The following is a 22,618-nucleotide window of genomic DNA, read 5'->3' on the forward strand; positions in this document are numbered from 1 at the left end:
TTCTTTAAAAACTGGTGACATTTTAACTTGTTAAAAAATATTTAGTTTTAAATAAAATACTGTAGTCCTTGATTATGTCAGGAAAGAGGCTTTGGCATGTTAAAGAGAAAACTGTTTATTGGATTGATGGACTAAGTTTGGTGTCAAGATTGCAATATTATCTTATGTATTATTCCACAAACTGGAGTTTTAGATTGGTGGCTTGTGGAACGATTCAACTTATTTGTTTGTTAGAAATGAACTTTTTTTTTTTCGGAAGTAGTAACATTTACCTAAAGTTATGTGGAAAAATAAGGGCTTTGTTTCTTTTTAATAAATGGTACAAAGGAGCAAAATATCGGATGATAAAGGTTATCTAAAAAGAACAGTGTGGGATGTGCCACTGTTCAAATTCAGTTATAGTTAACTTCTTTCGAGAAGAATATATGCTGCAGTTAGAGCTGTTTATTTTGCGTAAGCACATCCCTTTTTAAGGAAGTCCAGCTCCAGCATCATATGTAAGATGCAGATAATATTCTCCTGTTGAAAGCATGAGCTTTTGAAGTTTTATTTGTTGCACATTTAAAAAGATGATAGTTCACTTTTGCTTTAGATAGTTGGCAGTACTGAATTTACACGTGTGTTCTGCAGTGTTTTTGATCCCGGGTTTGCGGAGCATGACTAGACCTTGGTGGCTATCATTCCTGTCCTCTTAAGGATGGCCGTTTCACTGTTCATAAGAGACCCCCACTGTTGCTACCTCTCCTTTCTAAAAATGTTTTCTCAAAGGTAGTTTCAGTTTTGGATCATTCTCCCCCTATCCTACTAAGGAATTATGGTACAGAATTTCAGGGGATGTTAGTACCCAATAGCATCCGTAGCTCTTTTCAGTGTAAACACAGTTACTGTGAAAATGCATGTAAAAGAAAGACACTTCTGCCCCTCCCCTAACAGCTGAGCTGATTCTTCACTGCACACGCTTCGGCAGGGGTGAAATTACCCGGAATGATGATTACAAGTGAATACAGACCTACTCAGCTCAGCAGGAATCCAGAAATGCAGGCTTTGCCCCTTGATATTTAATGCAGGGCAAAGGATATCTCTAGGTAGGTACCTGCCAAATGGAGAGTTGTACAGCTTTATGCCAGTCAATCACAATCTTCAAATCGGTTACCCTGTCCAGGCGGGATGCCTTTAAGATGTGACACACATTCCCTGAAGCTTCTTTCCTGATTCTAAAATATGATTGTGAAGCTGTTATGTATTATAAAGAATGACAAGCAGCACTTAACATATTTAGTAAACCCAGTTTATTTACATAATACATATTTTGCCATGCAGCTCATGAACCGCACTCAGTGTAACAAGAAAGACAAGCACTATCTTGCTATTTGAAAGTGGTTTTATATAGAAAGATAATTCTCTTAGATGAATTAACTACAACCTTACAAATCACTATAGACAATTTAAAACAGCCATGAATAATTTTAAAATGTAAATCTGTAGGTAAAGAGCTTTTATAGTTTACACACTGGTAAAATTAAAACCTGTCTTTTTTAGTACTGTAGCTGAATAGTGTACTTTTAATCTTATTTTAATAAATCTACAAAACAAAAATAAATATACATTATTACAAGGCTCAGATTCATAGGCAATTTTTAAATATTCTTTAATGTTAACAACGTCTTAAAAATTTTGCCAGTAGTGATGTGCACACAGTAGGTGGTCAATAAATGCTGATATACAGAAGTGTTTATAGTTGACAGCAATCCACATTCATTCATTCATTCCCTAATAAGTACATTATAGTAAAGATAAAAAGAACTTTCTTACAATATTTAATATTTTCATAAAAAGATGAAATGTTTACATGGTATAATTTAGTTCTCCTTTACAGTCAGACCTGTATGCTTTTCAAATTCAAGAACAGTCTTAAAGTATGGTCTTTTTATCGATTAATTCAGATGGCAAGTATTAAATAATTCAAACACTATAACAAAAAATAAGACTATTTCTAAAAATGAAAAGAAAATGAAATTAAAAGTTCAATATGTTTTTATTTTGAGAAGATTTTATAATAAAAAAATGGCACCAGACCTAAAATAACTAGACTTCTCCTTCTTTTTTATATTAATTATAACTACGCAGTATATTCTGTTTGACCAAAATGACAAAATATCTGTTTAAAAGCAATAATACCATGTAAGCCAATAAGGGATGCTTTAGGGAAAATATATCCTATTATCATTTCACCAAAATCTTCTTTCACTTAACATATGAATCAAATTTCTGGCCCTATGAGGTAAAATGGCCATTTTCAAAGTGGCGTTCCATCATAATAAGGGGTATAATGTGGTGTGCCCTTAGCCTACTGGGGGAGAATTCTCCTTGCTGAGATACTAGAATGGGGAATTCATATTCCAAAAACACTACACTGAAAAGAAATACAAAATTTTACAGATGCATAAACTGAGGCACATTAACTTAACATTCCAAATATCAGATGTATAAATGACATTTTGGGAATAAGCTTCACCATCAGTCAACACCTCCTGATACTTAGAAATTCCAATGTTCGGAAGATACACCAGTATTTAAAGCAGTTCATGTCCACCCATTAAGAAACTTGGGTAATATTTTATATTCCAATAAACAACATGTTTTTATGAATCACTGCTTTATGGGATTTAACTTATGCATATGAAAAGACCAGAGAACAAGAGTGCTATGTTGTATGATGGGGCAGCGAGATCTATTTTTTAAGTATATACAATGCAGTTTCAGGCCCAAATATTAGATAGTGTATATCAATACTGTGAGTTATCAGTGCAATACTAACACATGCATAAACAGAGACAGACCAGAGCACAGGTGAATAATCATGTCATCATGACTGGGGCCCCATGACTGCCCCATGACTGGGGCATCTGCATGACTTTGTTCTAAGGCTTAAGGTTCATTTCAGGGTCGAGAACTGGGCCATCTGGATTCTATGCCCTTGAAAGTAGCACCCATGTACCTGGGAACCCCTATCACCAGGAACTTTAAGACTGCAAACTCAAGAGAAGTGAAAAGTCTTCTGTTATAGGAATTTTGGAACCCCAAATCTACCGTCTACTGCCAAGAGCTCAATTATTATATGGATTAAATAATATTTGAAATTGAAAAGCTTAAATGGCTAATAACTTGGTTATTAGACCACAGAATTTGTTGCCTGGTCATGTAATCGGTTCTTAACATGACTTTTACCTGATGGGAAATGACGATGCAAGTTCTTTTCCCTTTCTCAACGCCTCTCTCAACTTAAAGGAGAAGGTGTTTAAAGTTTTTGTTCTAGCAAACTAAAAAATCCAATGTTCCTAGGGAGAAGAGAACCTACAGCTGAAGGAAATACTATCTTAAGTGCCGGTTTCTCACAAACCATCCATTGACAGGCTAGTGATTACTCAAAGTCAATATCAGCTTGTGACAGGCTATCGGCAAACCTTGCCTTGATTAGGCACTTAAACTTGATGATCTAGTCTAAGTATCTCCTATTAAAGGAATCACACAACAGGACTCCATTTTATAATGGAGGTGAGCCCTTCCTAAGGAAGTTAAGCTGGTGTTCAGTAAAAGGAGTACTATTTCTACACTGGCTTCACATTCATTGTCATTCAGATGTTTGTTATGAATGCCAACTAATTTTCACTTTCTGTACAAGCATTAAATTAGTAGTCTTAAGGGCCCATAAAACAGTTACTCTTACAGATCCCCAAGTATATTTTTCCATTTTTATAAAGTATTACTCATGATATATCAAACCAGAGGGAAAAGGAAAAACTAATGGGAATCTTAGAAATAGTGGGGTATACAACTCCCCGTTATATATTGCTTAATATCTGAATATACCAGGTGGCCATACCTGAATTCACAAATGTGAAACATAGTCAGGACAAGGCTTGCTATGTCTGTACTGCATGACATATACTGTTGACTGATGCCACCAATATAACATCACTACTGCAAGGACATGCCATATTTGGTGGCTTGATCCGAGGTAGTTTAGTTGTCCTGGAAGGGAAGGTAGAGAGAAAAGAATATTGACTGTAATTATTTTGATATTAAAATAAAAATATATTTCCATCTCTGGCCCTGGAAATATGACTGAGCAGCAAAAAGATTTTGGCAGTCTCAGAGTATCTGGAGACCGACTGGAGATTAATTCAGACTGAAATGTTTTCTAAAAAAATGTTAATTCATATTTGAGTCTGACTGTAAGGTTTTAAATTCATTAAGTATACTGGTGAACTTTAGAAATACTATTCCAAATGTCTTTTCAAAATCAAGATGTGGTTAATTTTAGGAATTTGACCTTTTGTCTCCCATGTCTCAACTTATATACCTGGGGAAGAAAAGACATTACATGAGGGAAGCAAAGGATATTAGTGCTACAAATCATGGAGTTTATTAGGTATGAAGCAGATACACGGTTGTGTTTGGGTATAAGTCTACTTGAAGCACTTTTTATTTTAAGCAGGTGTGTAAGGAGAAAGCTCAGACCTGAATCTTGTGCTATCAGACTAATGGAACAATTTGCAAAACGTAATTAGTAATGAGTTAATTAACTAAGGCTGATTAGTTCATATACAACTTAGGAAAATTACTTCATTTCTCTTTGTGGTTAAACAAGTTTAAATTCCAAGGAGATTAAATAACTAACATGTGGGAAGCATCTTGGAAAACAACAAAATAAATAACAAAATACAGAGCCATAGACATTTAAATGTAAATAATTTTTTCTTACTCATGGTGCTTCTATGGTCATGTAATGTAGTGGGTTGGCCAAAAGGTTTGTTCGGGTTTTTCGTAATATTTTATGGGAAAACTCGAACGAACTTTTTGGCCAACCCTATAAATATTCTCTAACCTTCTCTGTCTTCTCTTACCAAGAATAATAATCAGTATAGTAAGTAGATTTTAAAGTGTAAGTCAACAGGATCTTTTCTGTGGAGGTTCTTAGCCACTTTTTGGTGCCATGGAACACTTTGACAGCCTAGTGAAGCTCACAGACTCATTTTTAAAAGCATAAAACACTGAGGATTATAAATAAAACTGATTAGTTTGTAATACAAGTATTACAGATTCACTGAATTCTGTCCATGGACATCTTGGGGATCCCTGACCCCTTAAATACCACTGTGATGTTTATATACTAAAAAAAAAATTAACCTGAGCTGAAAGTAAGTTCTTAGGTTTAAATTTTTTGATTTCACAGTATTTACCCACCATCTCACCACCACTACAACATGTTTCTCTTTAGAGCCAGGTTATAAATGAGGACTGGCCAGACAAGGAATGTTTCATTTTTTATGATCTCTGTATCTCTGCTCAAATGTACCTGTACTTGCACACATTCAGCTACATGGGGCATGTTTTATGTCAAGCTCATCTTGAGAAAAGTTAAGTTACATAACGTTTGACCTTTTATAGATGCCCTATGTTAGACAACTGGGAACTTTAAAAAAAATTTTTTTATAAATTTATTTATTTATTTTTGGCTGCATTGGGTCTTCGTTGCTGCACGCGGGCTTCCTCTAGTTGCGGTGAGCGGGGGCTACTCTTCGCTGTGGTGCGCCAGCTTCTCACTGCAGTGGCTTCTCTTGTTGCGGAGCACAGGCTCTAGGCGCACAGGCTTCAGTAGCTGTAGTTGTGGCGCACGGGCTTAGTTGCTCCGCGGCATGTGGGATCTTCCTGGACCAGGGCTCGAACCTGTGTCCCCTGCATTGGCAGGCGGATTCTCAACCACCGCGCCACCAGGGAAGTCCCCAAGTAGGAACTTCTGATCTGAATATTTTAAGGCCTAAAAACACTATGGCCATAATCACAGAGTGCAGACAACTTCCATTGGTTAATTTTCTACATCTATGATGAATAAATTAATAATAAAATAATTATTAATAAAGTGATACAAAAATGTATTTTACCAAAACTGTTTTTTCTGAGGAGAATTCTGACCCTGCCTGGCAGATGGGTGGTCTTCAGTTCAGGGACATGTCCTAGTTATGTTCCCAAATCCTAATGTTTATATTCAGGTTCTTCGTTGTAGTCCGTCCTTATTTAAAATTCAGTGGAGAAAAGTCAAGTGCAGAGAGGAATGCCTGAGGTTCTGCAGTCTATTCATTCTCTAGTTCGGGGTTTCTCATCCTTTCTTCTTCCCCAACACACATGACGAGCTGCACAATCCTATCTTTGATTCACTGTGGAAGAGGTTCTTAACCCAGGAAGAAGGGAAGACAATTTGCAATTTGAATTTAAACTGCTCCCCTACTTCTAGCCCCCAAACCGAAAGACCACTGCCTTATGTCTCTTGTTATTCTTGACTTGAGCCAAAGGTCACCTGGACTTGCATCATTCTGTCCCTTCCTAAGCCACATATTTCATTTATGAAACTGGGGTTGAGGGGCATCATAATAACAATTGCTAAGATTTACTGAGTGCTCACTACTCTCGAGGAACCGTGCTAAATGTTTCATGTGCACTTTCTCATCTAATCCGCACAATGACCCCAAGAGAGAAATGTATTATCTTCATGTTTCAGAAGAGAAAACTGGGCTGAGAAAGCTTATGTGACTTATTTAGCTCATGCAGCTAGAAAGTGGCTGACGGGGGATTTGAACCCAAGCAGTCTGACTCCAGAGCTGAAGCTCCTAAACAAGCAAATACATGTTGTGGAGAACATTATTCACTCTACCCAGTGTCCTCTTAGTTATTTTCTATCAGAAGACGTTTTCCTCTGGACTGAAGAAGCAGGGAAATCTGTCCTTCTCTTAAGTTCCTGGACTGTGTGTATCTTGGGGACATGAAGACCCTTAACTTAGATTAATTTCCTCTTACGACTGGGTGCCAGGAAGCTGAAAGCCAGACTGATGGGCTTTCTTTTATAGAAACTTACGATAGATACATTATGAAGTAATCCTAAACCTGGCTTCTTTTCATTATCCTGTTATTTTCCTTTGCCTCTTGTTTGTTTTATGGATCTCGCACGTATATTGATAAATTAATTTTTAAGCATAAGCTGGTATACAAAGAAGTAAATGGTAATTGCTAACTAGTGCTCCACAAAAAAGCAGTGGCTGGGAGTGCGTAATTGTGAAATGGTGGTGACCCTATCTACTGGACTTAACTCATATTGTGACGGTGAAAGACAACGTTTGTGAAAGCCATTAGAAAGTTCAAGTTTTAGATAACATTTGAGAAGAGAAGAGCCATTCTATAATCAATAATATTGGGGAAAAAATCTAAGTTTTGATGCTCTGAAACATATACCTCCACTACATATTTAGAATAAAGTTAGACAACCATTATACAAGTGATACGTACCTGGAAAATACCTTTCTGGAACTTTGGAAATGTAGAATAGGAAAGCAAGAAGAGCAATCACATACATCACAATTACACGGGGTGCAAAGTCCTAAAAAGCAAAACATATTTTTTCACAGGTCTTGCCTACTGTGATTGAATTCTCAATTTCTTATAAATCTAATTCATAGAATTAGACAACACACAGGAGTAGAATTCATAGGTGGGATTTAAGTGTGTTAAATCTGAATTGCTTTTGCAGACAGTCTCCAATGAGAAAAAGCTTGCTCTCAATACTTCAGGAAGCAGTCCAGAGGACTGGAACACAGAGACAACCCTAAAGGTCAGGGCACCAGGGCGGCTAAAGCTTCAACATAGTTTAGGTCCTAAGGGCGTCCAACTCCATCTACAACATAGGGTGGAATACATATGGGAACGGAGTTGCCAGCTGAATAAGGAGAGACTAAACAGGGATTTGTGGCTGGAAAAGAGCCAAGAGGCTTGGCCCAACAGTGAAATCTGTTCCACATCCCAGATAAATGGCTCTCTTGAATACTACTCAACAAAGCAGTCCATCTCATAGCTCTCTTGGAAAGTTTTTCCTTGCTCTAAGAAAATCAGCCAGCTCTAATTTATACATGCTGTTCCTAATTCTGGTTATAAACCTAATTTACCAAGAAGCCATTTACAAAATAAAGACAAATTATTTCTCTTCCCTCTAACAGATATTTGAGAATCATCATGGGCCCCCTCCCCTAAATCCTATACCCTCAGACTAATCAACCTCAGATTTTGCAAACATTCTAGAACACAGCTTCACCCTGCCTCCCACGATTAGCTCTTTGGAACTTTTCATCTTTGGTTATGTGCCTCTCTTTCCATCTTTTTTTTACTGAACACAGGATTGTTCCCTTTTTTTTTTTTTCCTTTTCTGAATTTCTTCAAAATCTACTGGCTTAATGGGTCTGGTTCTCTTTCTTTGTCACGATAAGCATAAAAGGATGTGGTTCCCTCATCCCAAAATTTCACTCACTTCTATGTCAGTAATTAGTTATTCATTTGTGGTTAGGATTAAATCTAGAGTGGCACTTCCCCATTCTATTTTCTGGGCATCGAAACTGTCAGAAAAACAATGTTTTCACAGATATCGGAATCACTGAAGTTATTCCTCACTACTGTCTCACCTTTCTCCCAATTTCCTAATCTTATAGAGAAAGCATCACCGTCATCCTCAAGTTGGCAAGACAGCCAGATCATATCACTCAATTCACTACACCACAGACTTCCTTTCTTTTTCGTTTTATATGCAGATGCTTTCCACCATGCTGTTGCCAACAGTACGTAAGCCTACTTTTAGTCCCTCTCTTGTAAAAAAAAAATGTAATTCCTTTGAATAAAACCTGCATTTAAATCCCTATATTCCAAAGGTCCCATTGCAACAAGTGTATGCGATTTCTTCTAGATTTCTTGGCATAATTAGTTATGTTAAAAATTCTCAAGTTTACTCTCTAGCACACACTTAAGGCATTTTTATATAAATCTCTAAGAACTTAAGTCTTACTTCTAATTCCCTTCTCAAGCATGCTGAGGAATTCTCACTGAGGTTCTTCCTAATGTACTCCAACTGTTCCCCCCATAATAACTAACTGTCTTTTATTTTTCAATATATTTTCCCTGCTGGGTGGAATATGCTCCCATGGCTCAGGCTACCAAGACAGTAATGACTGTCAAATCTCCATCACTAGTCTCGAACTCCAAGCTAAATCCAGACCCTATCTCCACCTTTACATCCCACGGGAACCTCAAACTCAGGTCCAAGAAGAAATCCTTCCCAACTCCTTTTCCTCCACAAACAAACAAACAAATCAACTGCTCCTACTGGCATCATCCCTGCCTCAGATGACAAAGCTGCAAACCTGGGAGTCCTCCTCTACAGTAAGGACTTGGGTATTTACAACCTATGGGTAACAGAAAGAGAATTAAGAATGCATCATCTCATAGAAATACATCTCAGAAGAAAAGTTAGACTTCTATCACTACAAGGTATGTTTATTTATTTATATAGATGTGAAAAATTATTGCATCATTATGCAATTAGAAATGTGCCCTCAAATGACAAAGATCCACCTTCTTGGCCTGATTACATTACTTTACTGAAAGGAATAAAATTGAAAGGACAAAAAAAAAAAAGGGAAAAATATTGACCACACTCAACCTACCTGCACAATAGGAGCACCGATTCCTCCATTGAGCCAAACCCAGTGAAGAGTAGGGATCACTCCATATCCCGAAACAGAACAAAAGATGATAGAACGGAGCCTCTGCCACTGCTGTGTGAGGTAATTGGGATGAATCTGAGCAAAGAACACCGCCAGGATCATAGCAAGCACTGTGATCAAGTACACTTGACGCCAGTACTAGAATGAAAGGAAATCACATTTTAATTGTTATTAACAATAAGGGAAGGAAAAGAGTAATTTTCAGTTTTGGCTTCTACATTATACATTCCAAATTCTATTTATTTGGTATTTTCATTTCCAAACATGATTGCCTTCCTTCCTTAAAACAACGCATGTTGCGTACGGCTGCTAGGTTTCTTAGGATGATAAACCAGACCCCAAAGTGAGCTGGTGAAGAACACATTTATTCACACAAAAGCATCTCCTGAGTACCTATTATAGGCCGAGGCAATTTAAGTCTTGTGGAAACAAAGATGACTATGACAGGGGCTCTCTCAGTTGGTGAGCTCATAGGCTATGAGAGGGGCAGACATATAAACAAATGATTATAATCTAATGATAAGTACTGTAACTGAGCTGTGAAGAGAATGTTGTAGAACTACAGAAGAGGGAGCAATTGATACCTGGATTAGCTAAAAAATGCTTCACAGAGGAAATGACATCTCAGCTGGGGCTTGAGGAATACATAAGATTTTCATGAGAAGAGGGAGCTCTCAAGGAAAAGGAACAGCACACAGAGCAAGGAAGTTTTACAAAGGGAGGCTGAAAGGCAGATGTACTGTCAGGCTAAGTATTTGTACTTTATCATGCGGGCACTGAGGAAATAGCAGAGTCCTTGAAGAATGAGATGACATGGTTGTTTTTCCAACTGACTTATTAGAATAACTCTGACATCAGTGAAAAATAGAGATGACAGGAAGCCAGCTAGCCGATATTATTATAGAATAATTGATTCAAGGAGAAAATAGGAGCATGGACTTTTGTTGAACAAGGTAGATGTTAGCACCAGATTCAGGAGACATCTTTGAAATAAACTAGTCTTAATGGTTGACTGGATGTGTGAGAGGGCAGTAGAGGATGGCTCAACTGTTTCTAGTATGAAAGGCCATGCAAATGGCTTGTACTAATAAGCAAATGAACAAAGATGATCCAGAGTGTGTGTGTGTGTGTGTGTGTGTGTGTGTGTGTGTGTGTGTGTGTGTGTGTGTGTGTGTGTGTGTGTGTGTTGGGGGGAGAAAATGGGGAAGCATGAAGGAAGGTTCATTTAAAAATATATCAAGTTTGAAGGACTTATAGAATACTTAGGTATCTAAATGAGCAGTTGAAAAGCTGGTCTTGATGCTCAAAAGTTAGCATCACCTAGGACAGAGTTCTTAACCTCGGCTCCAAGGACTTCTCTGGGACCATTACACTTCTTGAAATTCACACGTCAAAATGACTGGTCAGTCTGTGCCCAAACGCACATTATCCGGGATGGAGGGTCCATAGTTTTCAATCTCATTCTCAAAGCAGTCTGTGTTCCTTAAAAGGTAAAGAGCCACTATAGCAACTGAATATTTGGAAATGATAAGATACCAGAGGGAAGAAAACTTTTCCTTTTAAATGATCATGGACTGTATTAGCTCTAACAGTCTTTTTTTTCTCTTTAATCTACCTTGGACTTCTAGTTTTTCTGAAAAGAGATTTACAAAAAGTGTCCCACTAGTCTCTTTGATGATCAGATATATTTGGGAAGAGGTAAACAAAAAACAGGTTTCAGAGAAATACATAATAAGCAAAACAATTCTAATATTACATGACTGTACTCACAAGCCTTTTTTTTTTAAAGATACATTTTCATGCAAAATGAATAAGTTGTGAAAGGTGAGTAGATATGAATAGTTTACTATTAAAACCAAATCAATTTACAAGGTAAATGGCATGTACACTTAATTTTAAGCTTATGTTCCAACGTAATCAGGCCTAAAAAGCAAATGGCTCACATATAAGTGGCTACAATTAATAATGTTCTTACATTCAAACCAAATTATGATTTTTCGCTTTGCTAGTTTTACACTCCATCAGTGTTGACAGTTTTCTATGATTGCGTAGCAACAAAGGTCCTACATAAGAATTCCCAACAGTCAGAGGACCCCTGCACTGCAGCCAATCCTCCTAGAAAGTGAAGGCTAGGGATATGGCTTGGACCACCTGCTCCACGGGGAGGGCTCGGGCACGACAGGCTCTAGTCCTGTGACTAGTAGGCACACTGCACCTGGGAGAGCGGCTCAGACTTGGCTCTGAAAGGGAAGGAACTAGAAGGATAAACAGAAAACAAAAAAAATGTATGGTAGGAGAGCAGGAGGAAAAGAGAGTAGGGTCAATGGGGACTTTCTGAATGGGAGACCTTGAGATGTACTGAGCCCTCAGGAAGATTCAGTTTGCCTTCTTGGCTGGGACATGAGGAGAGGAGGTAGTTTGGTTGGCCAACACATTTAGATCAGTTGCTGTATAATTTGATCACAGTGTTTCAAATGCTGGTTTGCACAAGGCAAAACTGACTTTTGTAACTTTAGGGTCAGAAAGAAGAGTTGATCTAGAACTCACAATAGACACATGTTTGTTAAAGACACTCACAACCCATCTGGTCTGTCTCTAGACCTGCCTCCAAACATAAGACTAAGGAAAGGAAAACATATTTCTTATATAAGAATATGGATCAACACACTCACAGATATACCTTTTGTTTTTTTCTCACTGAGAGAGGAGTAAAGGATAAGAAGGGAAAATGGAAAGCAGCAGCTAACTTCATAATTTTAACAAGTGCTAACTTTACCTTCAACTCTATAAACACAAAAATAAAAGATATATAATGAACATCTGAGGAACCATGTAGCTATATGGGTTTAGTGGGGAAACATTAATAATTTAATGTTTACGTTAAGTTTCAGAAAATAACAACATATACATATTATTTTCCATTCCTTTCCAGGTTAGTGAAGGGACTAGGAACTGATAATAGATGGTAGAAATCACAGGGCCCTTTTGAAAAAGGAGTTTATGCCTCCACCAGACTTTCGTTTCTTCTATAAGTTAGTTAACTATGTGCTTATTCAGAAGTTCAAGGGAACCGTGGCAAGAACACCCAAGACCTATATAAGAAACGTAGAATGTAAAATGTTTTAAGTTACTTACGTTATTACAATAAAATGCATAAAATACGCCAGAGACATAGCAGCCCAGTATTCCAATAGAAATTCCTGCATAATCTAATGCCATCCATCTACGACAGGTTTTTTCTGATCGATGGCAGGAAAAAAGATGATAGCCCACAGAGCAAAGCATACAGACCTATGGAAAATAAAACAAATCTTAGCAAAGTGAAACAAACAAACAAAAAAACAAAAGCAACTCATGCATGATGTTCATGGAAGTGGTCAGGTCAAGTTCAGGCTTTTCAGCCAAAGAGACCTGGACATGGACCCTAGCTTTGTGCCTGACTATATGCCATTTCCCTAAGCCTCAGTTCCTCATGGGTAAAATGGGGACAACAATCATAAAGAAAGAAATCTATAATGATAACTACTTTATAACATAAAAAATTTAATGAACAGTGCAGTAGAAGGAAATCTACTGAGGCTTATTTTGATCTATGAATAAGTTTCCTTTCAAAAACTACTTACTACAGAATACATGTCCTTAAAGAAAAATAAACCAAAGAATATGGAATTGTATGATGTAAAAAAAATAAATCCCTCCCAGTCAATCTATTCTACAGTGGGAGCCACAGATAACATCTTTTTTGTGTCCTTCCAGATATTTTCAATAAACATATCAGACATGTATGATATAGAAGTCCACACACACAAGAACACCACATATACTTCTTAATCAAACGGAATCATACAGTCTGTTCTGCTATTTGTTTTTTTCACTTAAGACCTTTTATGTCTGTATGAGACTTCATTGTATAGAGTTTACTTCTAAGTTAAACATAGCTTTGCTGCGTTCAAGGAAAAATAATTATGACTTATGCTGATTTTATACGTTACCAGATTGAGAGCAAACCTAATGTAATTCTATCAGTTGCTCTGAAGATTGATAAGGTTTCTACAGCTGAACTCCCTCTAGCCATTAAATACCTACTGCGTGTCATACAGTGGGGATACAAAGATGTAACCTCTACTCTCAAAGATATTTTTCAGAAACAAGTGAACAAATGGTGATATAGGAAGTCCTATAGGAAAAGTCGGTGCAGAGCACAGTTAGAAAATAGAGGAGGGAGAGTACCAGGTCTGTGGGTGCATGTGTGTACTTGCGGGTGGGAGTGGTGGGCAGAAAAGAGCTACATATTTCATAGAAGGGTTGCCACCTGAGCTGCACCTTAAGTTGACCTGGCATTCATCAAGGACATAAATAAAGGTGTGCACAGGTTTACTGGAGGGTCCATAGGAAAAGCAGCATACTGAGAAACACAGCATCATTAAGGAATGCTATGTGGCCTTCTTCATGATATGATTATGACAGATCCTATACATCAAGGAGTTTTAACTTCAGTATTATGGGCTCTGTGTGATACTTCTGACAATTTTAAGTGCACCCTTACAGAAAGGCTGAGATGAGAGGTTACAGGCATAGCCCTAGGAAGCAATGACTAGAGCCTACACTAAGCCAGGGACAGTGGGGGTAGGGAAAATGGGCCAGATAAATAAATGGTCATCTAGCTATTCTGTAGTCTGACCATTAAACCAACCTAAGTCCCCATAGCCTCAATATCAATATTCAAAACAAGGTTCCTAGCCACAATCTCATTTCTTCATCCACTATCTAAAATCCTTAACAGTCTGTGGCTTTGGCTACTACAAGCCAGAGTTTATTGACCCAATTAAACATAACTCTAAGAAGCCTGGTTATTTGTTTTCTCTGATTATCCCTGAGATAAAACACAGTAAATTCAGAGAACATGAAGGTGTATATACTCACTGACAGGGAAAGATCTCATTATCACAGTGCTGAGTGACACAAAACAGCAAGCACAGAGATGACCACAGCTCAGAAGGAGGTAGATAGGAAAGGTAGGCAGGCAGGTGTGAGGCAGCTGTGATACACAAACGTCTGGAGGAATCTGAACCCAAATGTCAAATGTGGAAGTGGAATTTCAAATGACTTTTACTTTCTTCCAAATACTTTTGTGTTTGCTTGAATTTCTACATGAGTATATGTTATAGTAATAATAACAACAATAAAGCTAATTTCATTGTGAAAAGGTAAATAAAAGTGGAAAGAGAAAAACTACAGTATCAAGAGGAAAGTAAAATATACGGCATTCATAGAGAACATCTGAGTTTTAGAAAAGTTAACCTAGACTTAGTATGTTGTTTTAAAAGGGACATGTTGTTAGAGTTGCTTAAAAAACTGACTGAAAAATTATCCAACATTGAGTATGTCCCCGTTTTCTGGAAAGTTTCCTTCTGTGGAGTATCTCACTCCATCCAGGTGGACAGGTAATTAGAGCATGACATCCTACATCTAAGCTCCTTGCCATGATAACCAAATGCCTCGGGATCTGGCTCCTGCCTATCTCTCCAGCCTTACCTTTCTCCATTTTCCTAGGGTTTAACCACAAACACCAGCACCTACAGGTCCAGAAAGTGCTAAGCTGTCTCTTGCTTCTGGGCCTTTAGGCACTCTTTTTTCTGCTTCATTGCCCTGCCTCACTCTCCCTTCTGCTCACCTATCTGGGTGACTTGATCTTTATGACAGGCTGGTTTTGTTCAGCACTGTATTCCCGATGCCTAGCTTAGTGCCTGGATATAGATAAGAGGTATTAGAAAGATATTTCTTGAACTGAATGTTAATGAACTGAATCTAGGGAAAGGTGTTCTCAGATTCTATTCTTCTCTAAGATAGAAAGACTTCAAAGCCCCTAAAATTACATTCTACTATTCAGAATGTACTCTATTAAAAAAATCTGGTTGGTAGGAAAGCACTGAGCACGTAAAAAGGGTAGAAGTAAAAAGAGTAAAAATGTTATATCTTTAAAAAATTAAATGTAAATCAATATTAATACATATATTTATGGTTTACCATGCTGCCTGCTAACTCTAAGAATTTGGGGACATTGGGTGAACAAGTTATAATTTCATAAAAATAAAAATAATAAAAATGGTATCTGCAAGTAGGGAAAATGTGCTCATTTGTCTTAGAAGCTGTACTGTGTGTAACAGAAAGATCAGTGCACTAGCAGTTAGGAGAAGAGGATTCTACTGCCCTGCTGAGCAATCCAAGTCACTCTAACCACTTTGGGTGTTTCTTCACTGGCAGTTGTTTTAATTATTTTGTCTTCTCAGTTTTGCAATGCACTGCTTTCTTAAACCATTATGAAAATGAATGTGTGTTCCCTGAAATAACATCAGCTGTGGCTGGGTGGCTAAAGGGCAAACCTGGGGTAGAGGAAAACATGTGGGATCCTCAAAGGAAATAATATCTGTATAACAGTAGAGTATAAACCAATTTTTCTTATATTAAGCACATCTTAGTCTATAAGATACATCTAAAAATTAAGTATGGAGAAATTGATTCATTTCCATTTTAAAAATTGGGATAGATTTTAAAGAGCTGTTTAGGCTCCGGTCAGGACAAAAATTAAACCTGAGAAAGAGTATACTTTAAAAAACACTTAAAGAAAAAATAATTTTCTAATAAGAACACAAAAATACAGAGTATTCTTTCCCTCAAAGAAATTTAAAATATGGTTCTAGGAGCTAGAATTAGAAGAAAAGGGGGAGAGAGATGTTCCCAGTGTGTTTCTTGATCATATAAGTCCAAAGTTTTGAGTCAAATGATGAAGGCCTGAAACTGACTATTACACAATGAAAGCAACACCTGTGCAGTTTACTTATCGATTCCCCTCTCAGAGTAGCAGCAGGTTAACTGCAGGGTGTGCTGGCCTACGTTTGGAGGGAGAGGCATGATAGCTTTTTCTTTTCATTTTTATGATTTTTTGTACTCTCTTCATTTTTTTTTTAAATTTAAAAAATATCAACTGGATTTTGGTCCACGTTAGTTTTCTTTTTCAGAATTACCTGTTTGAAAAATTATTAAAGGTAACTTTTAAAGGCACTTTGTTACAGATCCCGGAAGAAAAATTAAAGTGCTGAGGAACACATACAAGAGGCTACAGAGGAGAAGAAACTGAAAGTATCTGAAATCAGGCAGGTGCAAAAGGCCCAAAGGAAATTAACATTAAAGTGAGAGAAAAGATTAATACCAACAAAACAAGACATTAAAACTAAGACAGTATGGAAACAACAAATACAAAAGGCATAGACATATAAAAGATGAGAAATCTTCCCAAACAAGTTTTAAGCAGACAACAGAGTTCTACTTCAGTCGGCAAACACAGTACAGAGATTCCTATCTTTGTATTAATCTTAAAGCAGAGAGGTCTAAAAAAAGGAAGGGAAAAGAAAGAAATTTTCTCAATCTTTAAAACTTACTGGATTTCAAATATACTCTAATAACATCCAAATACACTCTCATAAAAACATACTCTGGATGCTTATATTATGAAAGTGAATAAGCTAAAACCTATATGCTATTTGGGGACTCTTTAAAGCAAGTTGTGGGTGTGAAGTAAGGTCACCTGCCCAAGCTTGTCTGACTAAAGTTCTCTTTACCAATAATAGCGTTTGTGAAATGACTTACCTGGAAGCAGAAAAGGCAAATAGAACAAATTACAAAGTCTTCTCTGGATGCACTTGCTGAAGGTAATACAGATGTCATGTCATATATTCCCAGTGTGAAGAAGAGAAAGAAACCCAGCAAATGACTCCAGATGTTTACCGTCTCATTAGATAAAATAAACAAACTGGAAAAAACCAAACGTGCAGCTCAGATTCATATCTATTCGCTCACTGTCAGCATTTAAAAGGTTATGGACAATTTTGGGGATTATCTTATACGTGCTACTTTAAGCCCTTAACCCCATCTTTACCTTTCTAAATTTGATACACCATCTCCATCAATCCTGGGATCTTACAGTTTTTTCTTGCTCACCTCTATTATACTTACCATTTCCTTCCTCAATTAGACTTATTCATGTATAAATTCCACCTCATCCTCCAGCTTATCAACTCCCTGACGGCTGGCATGATTCATCTTTATGACACTACTGTTCCAAGCACAGTGTCTTGCTCAGATTAGATGCTAAATGTCTACAGAAATGAATGAGCAGATTAAAACTGGGTGCTAGCTACCATACTCTGACACTCAGTAATAGGTATCTGAAAACCCGCTAAGTAGAAGGTTAGGCACGAACTTAAAATACCTTTTTAGTACTCATTACATGCAAGTGCAAAGTTAAATGGACTTGAGAGAAGCAGGATAAATGCAAATGGATCCACTGGAAATGTCCTTTAAGACAGGCATTCTGCAACAACTTTGCTGTGGTTCTTTTGAAACCAAACTAGTTTCCAGGTGGCATGAGTTTATTCCTTTTTTGGAACGACAGGAGGTTACTTTTACTATCAGTACTAATTGCCCTCTTTCAATACGCCCTAACTGGTTTGAGTTTAAGTAGTCCTGGCAGTGCAGGCCGGTGCAGAGTGTTCCCCGCCGACCAGGAGTCAGGAGGCTCACTGTCCCTTCACTCCCACCCTGGGCAACAAATTAGCTCTGGGATCATGAGCAAGTCACTTAACGTCTCTGGCTTCAATTTCTCCATCTCTAAAACAAGGGAGCTGGATTAGATGCTGCTGCAAGTCCCTTCCAGCTCCTTCCTTAATTTTGTGAAATGTTTCTCCAGCTGTGGATAAGACTCATCAGATTATCAAAAGGTGATGTCATGACTAAAGGTTAAAATCCTCTTGCAAAATCTAATCTTTTGTTTAAACTAAAGTCTTTGACCTTCACTGATTCAGAATCCTTATTGGTAAGCACTAACGTATAACTCTAATACTGAATTTGCAGCAGTCACCATGGTTCATATTTTCCCATGTCATGAACATAGCAGGGTCTCACACAATCAGACGGTCACCAAGGATAAAGTGGATCCTGTATCATGGATTTCAGGCTTTATCCTGTATAAGCATCAAGTATAAAAACTACTTATACTGGGGAGTGGGGGAAGAGATGCAGGGATGTGAGGAGACACATCTAACCCCAGGACTGTTTGACAGCCAATACCACATTCTGCCTGTTGCCTCAGAACTTTTCATTTGGTGAAACCCAGTATACCCTGATTAACTGAGCAGAGAGGCATAATCTTGACATGTTCCTTCCAACTAACAGAGTATTGGCAGAACAGTTGTGACATACAAAACCTCTCCTTATATCCAAAATGTGTCCTCGTCCCTCTAGACAAAGGGCAAAAGCTGAACCTGGAAAAGACCAAGCTGGTGGGAAGAGCACTTAGCAGAATATCCCCTGTAGGGGATCTACTCTTATTCTATGAGAAGTTAGACCTATACTCTGTTCTGCTTCAAAATCAACAATCAACTTCATCATCATCATCATCTATTTGGCTTCAAATTCAATGACCATGGTGATAACAAGTCACCATTTATTGAGTGCTTACTATGTACCAGGCTCTGTGTAGCATTTTACATACACAATCCCATTTCGTCCTTACTACTTTCTGAGGCATATACTGTAATTACCCTCACTTTTACAAATGGGGAAAATAAGGCTGGGAGAGGTTAACTTTTGTTCAAGGTCCCACAGCTGTTAAGTGGCAGATCTGCACACCCAAGTCTTTTTTACTCAACAGCCCAAGATCTAAAGCACTATATTTCATTCCTTAATCCATGAAATTTGGACCCTAATATTAGAATGCAGAGGTGGGTATAAAACTATTTAAGGCAACTGACTACCTGCTCTATCCTTATGGAACTCTACATCCACAGCAGGGCCCAGCTCTGATTTCTTGTGTAATAACTTATGCAAAGGAGTTAATGGGGAGGAAAATGGCACTCAGGATTCAAATTGTGAAGTACTGTGGGCCATGCATCGAAGCCAAGTAGGGATGGACAGTGATGTCACCTTGTGACCCTGAGTCAGAGAAGCAATTTAAAGGCAAGCAGGGCAAAGGAACTGGGGTAAGACCATGCCAAAAACAAGATCAAGAATCAAACATGTGGTTGCTGCTTGAACAATTCAATGGCTCACATTCCAGCAGTGGGGTTTGTCACTACAGTGACCTGGAGCTAAGCAACATGGGTATCTTAATTCTCTTAAAGTGGGGTCCTGTAATTAAGTACATATAGGGAGTTTTAACAGAAAGCTAGTCGAAGAACTACAACACTAATTTTTCAGTTTTGTTTTTTTAAACCCAGGCTTTCAAGGGACTCAATTTTAAGAGTTTAAATGATGACGGAATTCCTTTTTTAAAGACACTTCTATAGTGCTCTAGTGGAGGGCAGTGCCTGTTATAGGCTCTCTTTGCTATAGTGCTTTTCCCACACAGCGTTTTTTCACAATGGTTATTATGTAATAGTATAACTAGCTCTTTAATGTGTGTCACCCAGGCTAGACCTCAGTATTTTCATGAGAGCAAGGGCCATACCTGCTGTTCTTTGCAGGACCTGGTAGGGTGCCTGGCACCTAGCAGGGGTTCCATACTATCTGCTGAATGAATAAACCAGGATTTCTAAATGTATGGCATTGTGAACTTGTTTCCTATTATACAGGCACTTATCTGGCCCCAAACATCTGAATTTCCATAGGGCTGCCTTAAAAATAAACAAAGCTTTGGTATACACAGGGGCAAGTATGGCTCAGTCATTGTCAGTGGGGTCGATTCCAACATGTATCCCAATAAGCACCAAATGGAACAAACGATGTAAAAATTCCTTTGTAAAGAGCAAAGCCCCACAGGAGTTAGTGATTATGACCATTGTTACTATCATTAGTCCATGGATCAAGTAGCCCGGTGGCGGAAGAAGGAAAGACAACGAGAAAGGAGAGGTGGCAGAAAGGGATGAAAAGGTTGGGACAGCTAGGAAATGATGGGCACGGAGAAACGCGGGGAAAGCAGCAGGCGGACCAGACAAAAAGGCTGTAGGTGAGGAGGAGGGGCCGCCGGCGCGCCCCCCAGGCGCACCCAGCGGAGGCGGCCAGACTGTACCTTTTGATACACAGCCTGGAGGGCAGGTAGGCCCGGTAGCCGTCGGTGATGTACGGGTTGTCCTTGAGGGACACGGGGATCTGCTCGTAGGTGTAGAGGCGGATGCCGCGGGGCACCAGGACGGGCCAGTACTGGTAGCTGCCCAGCTCGATATAATGTGCGCTCTTCAGCAGCTTCTGATGCATCCTTCCTGGCCGCCGCCGCTCCCCAAGCGGGGAGCTTGCCCAGGCCCCGCCTCCCCGGGGAGGGGGCTTCGCCCCCGCAGCCCCCGCCCCGGAGCCCGGACGTGGCGCGAGGTCCTACGGCCCTGCCTTTGCTCAGGCCGGGCTCCGCTCACAGGGCGGCCACCGCCGTCAGCACCCCGGCGGACCCGGCGGCGTCGCAGCCCTCCCTGACGTCAGCACGCCGCGGCGGGCCCCGCCCCTCAGACCTGGCTGGGGCCGGCGCGGCTGGGAAGGGGGCGGGGCCGCAGTCCGCGCGTGTGCGCCTGTAAGCAAGGACCTGCGGGATTCGCTGGGGGTTCACGGGCAGCTCGAGCGCTTACGAGCGGCGGCCGGCCTCTCCTCTTTCGTGAGAAGAGCGCGGTACTGTACAGCGAATTCAAGTGGGTTTTTTTTCTTATTCTGTTTTTAATTAGAAGCAATATGTGTTACATTTTGAAAATCAAGGAGAAAAGAGTAACTGGAAGAAAAATAGGAACTAGAGGTAACTCTTCACTGGTTACTTTTTATCGTGGAATCTCACACACTTGGGGTCAGAGGGGACCTTCGAGGTTTTCTGGGCTAAGGTCAGGCCTTGCAAGTGGTTGGAAATAGAGGAAAACTGATGTACATGGAACTATACCAAAACCGAGCATACGCTGAGTCATAAAGAAAGCCCCAGCACATTTAAAGCACCAAAAAGCATTCAGAGTATTTTCCCTGACCACAACAGACAAACTAGGAATGAACAAGAAAACCGAAAAGCCCCAAATGATTGGAATTGAAACAAAACCCTTCTAAGTATTTAATGGATTGATGAAGAAATCACAATGGAAATGAGAAAGTATACTGAACTTAATGATAAAGATGAAATATATCAAAATTTGGGGGACAAGTGTTATAGCTTTGTCTCCGGCTACGAATTATGATGCAAATGCTTATTCATAATGGCAACAGGGCAAAACATCAGTTTTGCATCCTTATATGTAGAATCTTTAGCCCATTGTTTGGTTACATGCATGATGAGAATCATTCATGATGCCTATTATTTATGTTTTGTTATTGTGTTAGTAATATTAGTTGCTGTGTGAGAGGCAGTATGGTTTACTGATTAACTTCTGGGCTTTGAAGCCTTGCTACCAGGGTTTGAATTCAACCATTTACTTAGCAAGTATTTAACCTCTTTGCGTCTCAGTTTTCTTACTAGTAAAATAGGGATAATAACAGTACTTTGTGTTGTAAGGATTAAATCAGTGAATCCATGTAACACTCGGAGAAAACTGCCGAGCATATTGTTAGCCCCCCAAAATGTTATCTATTATTAGATTTCAAAGGAAGATATATTAATAGATAAAACTAGACAAATTTAGATAAATCGTAAGAGGACTTAAATGTCATGTAAAAGGAAACTCTGAGACTTTTTTTTAAGCCATGAAGCCAAAACTAATATTTAAAAGCTTACTGTGTGTTCAGTACATTAGCGCTTAAGGTTACTGTGTATAGGAATTCTCATTTCCTAGTGGAGGAAGATCATGCCTGAGAATGCCTGCCATGCTCATAGAAGTCTTCTGGGAAGTTCTTTCAGCATGTATTCACGCTGGTGCCACAGGAATGTGGCCACCGCTGACCCAAAGATGGATCAGTGGCCCATGAAATGTCCTAACACAGATGTCCATGCAAGAGCAACGGTAATTAGCTTTCTTCGATCAGTGTCTTTCTTGAGAATTTGGCCTGGAGATGCGGGAAGAGAGCTT

General features: G+C 38.9%; 1 protein-coding gene across 3 annotated transcripts; it reads right to left on the reverse strand.

Moving 5' to 3' along the window:
* Positions 1–1,163: 1,163 nt before the first annotated feature.
* On the reverse strand, positions 1,164–21,341 carry PAQR3 (progestin and adipoQ receptor family member 3). 3 transcript variants are annotated; one of them, XM_082837729.1, is made up of 7 exons: positions 20,665–21,341; positions 17,247–17,409; positions 12,735–12,890; positions 9,540–9,737; positions 7,342–7,432; positions 3,884–4,032; positions 1,164–1,214 (listed from the first exon to the last, which is right to left on the reverse strand). In XM_082837729.1, exons 1-6 carry the CDS (start codon positions 20,847–20,849, stop codon positions 3,890–3,892), a joined length of 936 nt encoding a protein of 311 aa, XP_082693855.1. In that variant the 5' UTR covers positions 20,850–21,341; the 3' UTR covers positions 1,164–1,214; positions 3,884–3,889. The 3 variants fall into 3 exon arrangements, with proteins under 3 accessions (XP_082693855.1, XP_082693854.1, XP_082693856.1); XM_082837728.1 differs by lacking the exon at positions 1,164–1,214 and having other exon boundaries at positions 2,903–4,032; XM_082837730.1 differs by lacking the exons at positions 1,164–1,214; positions 17,247–17,409 and having other exon boundaries at positions 2,903–4,032; positions 20,665–20,726.
* Positions 21,342–22,618: the final 1,277 nt, after the last annotated feature.

This window comes from Leucopleurus acutus, assembly GCF_964270905.1.
Source record: "Leucopleurus acutus genome assembly, chromosome: 4".
Lineage (NCBI taxonomy): Eukaryota > Metazoa > Chordata > Mammalia > Artiodactyla > Delphinidae > Leucopleurus > Leucopleurus acutus.

Bases quoted from the DNA above. Each gene is read 5' to 3' on its own strand.
- PAQR3 (XM_082837729.1), bottom strand. From the start codon at position 20,849: ATGCATCAGAAGCTGCTGAAGAGCGCACATTATATCGAGCTGGGCAGC. The intron at 9,738-12,734 runs GTAAGTAACTTA...CTTTCATTCTAG, and splicing joins ATGCATTTTATTGTAATAAC to TACTGGCGTCAAGTGTACTT. The intron at 4,033-7,341 runs GTACGTATCACT...CTTCCCTTCCAG, and splicing joins TCCAGAAAGGTATTTTCCAG to GACAACTAAACTACCTCGGA.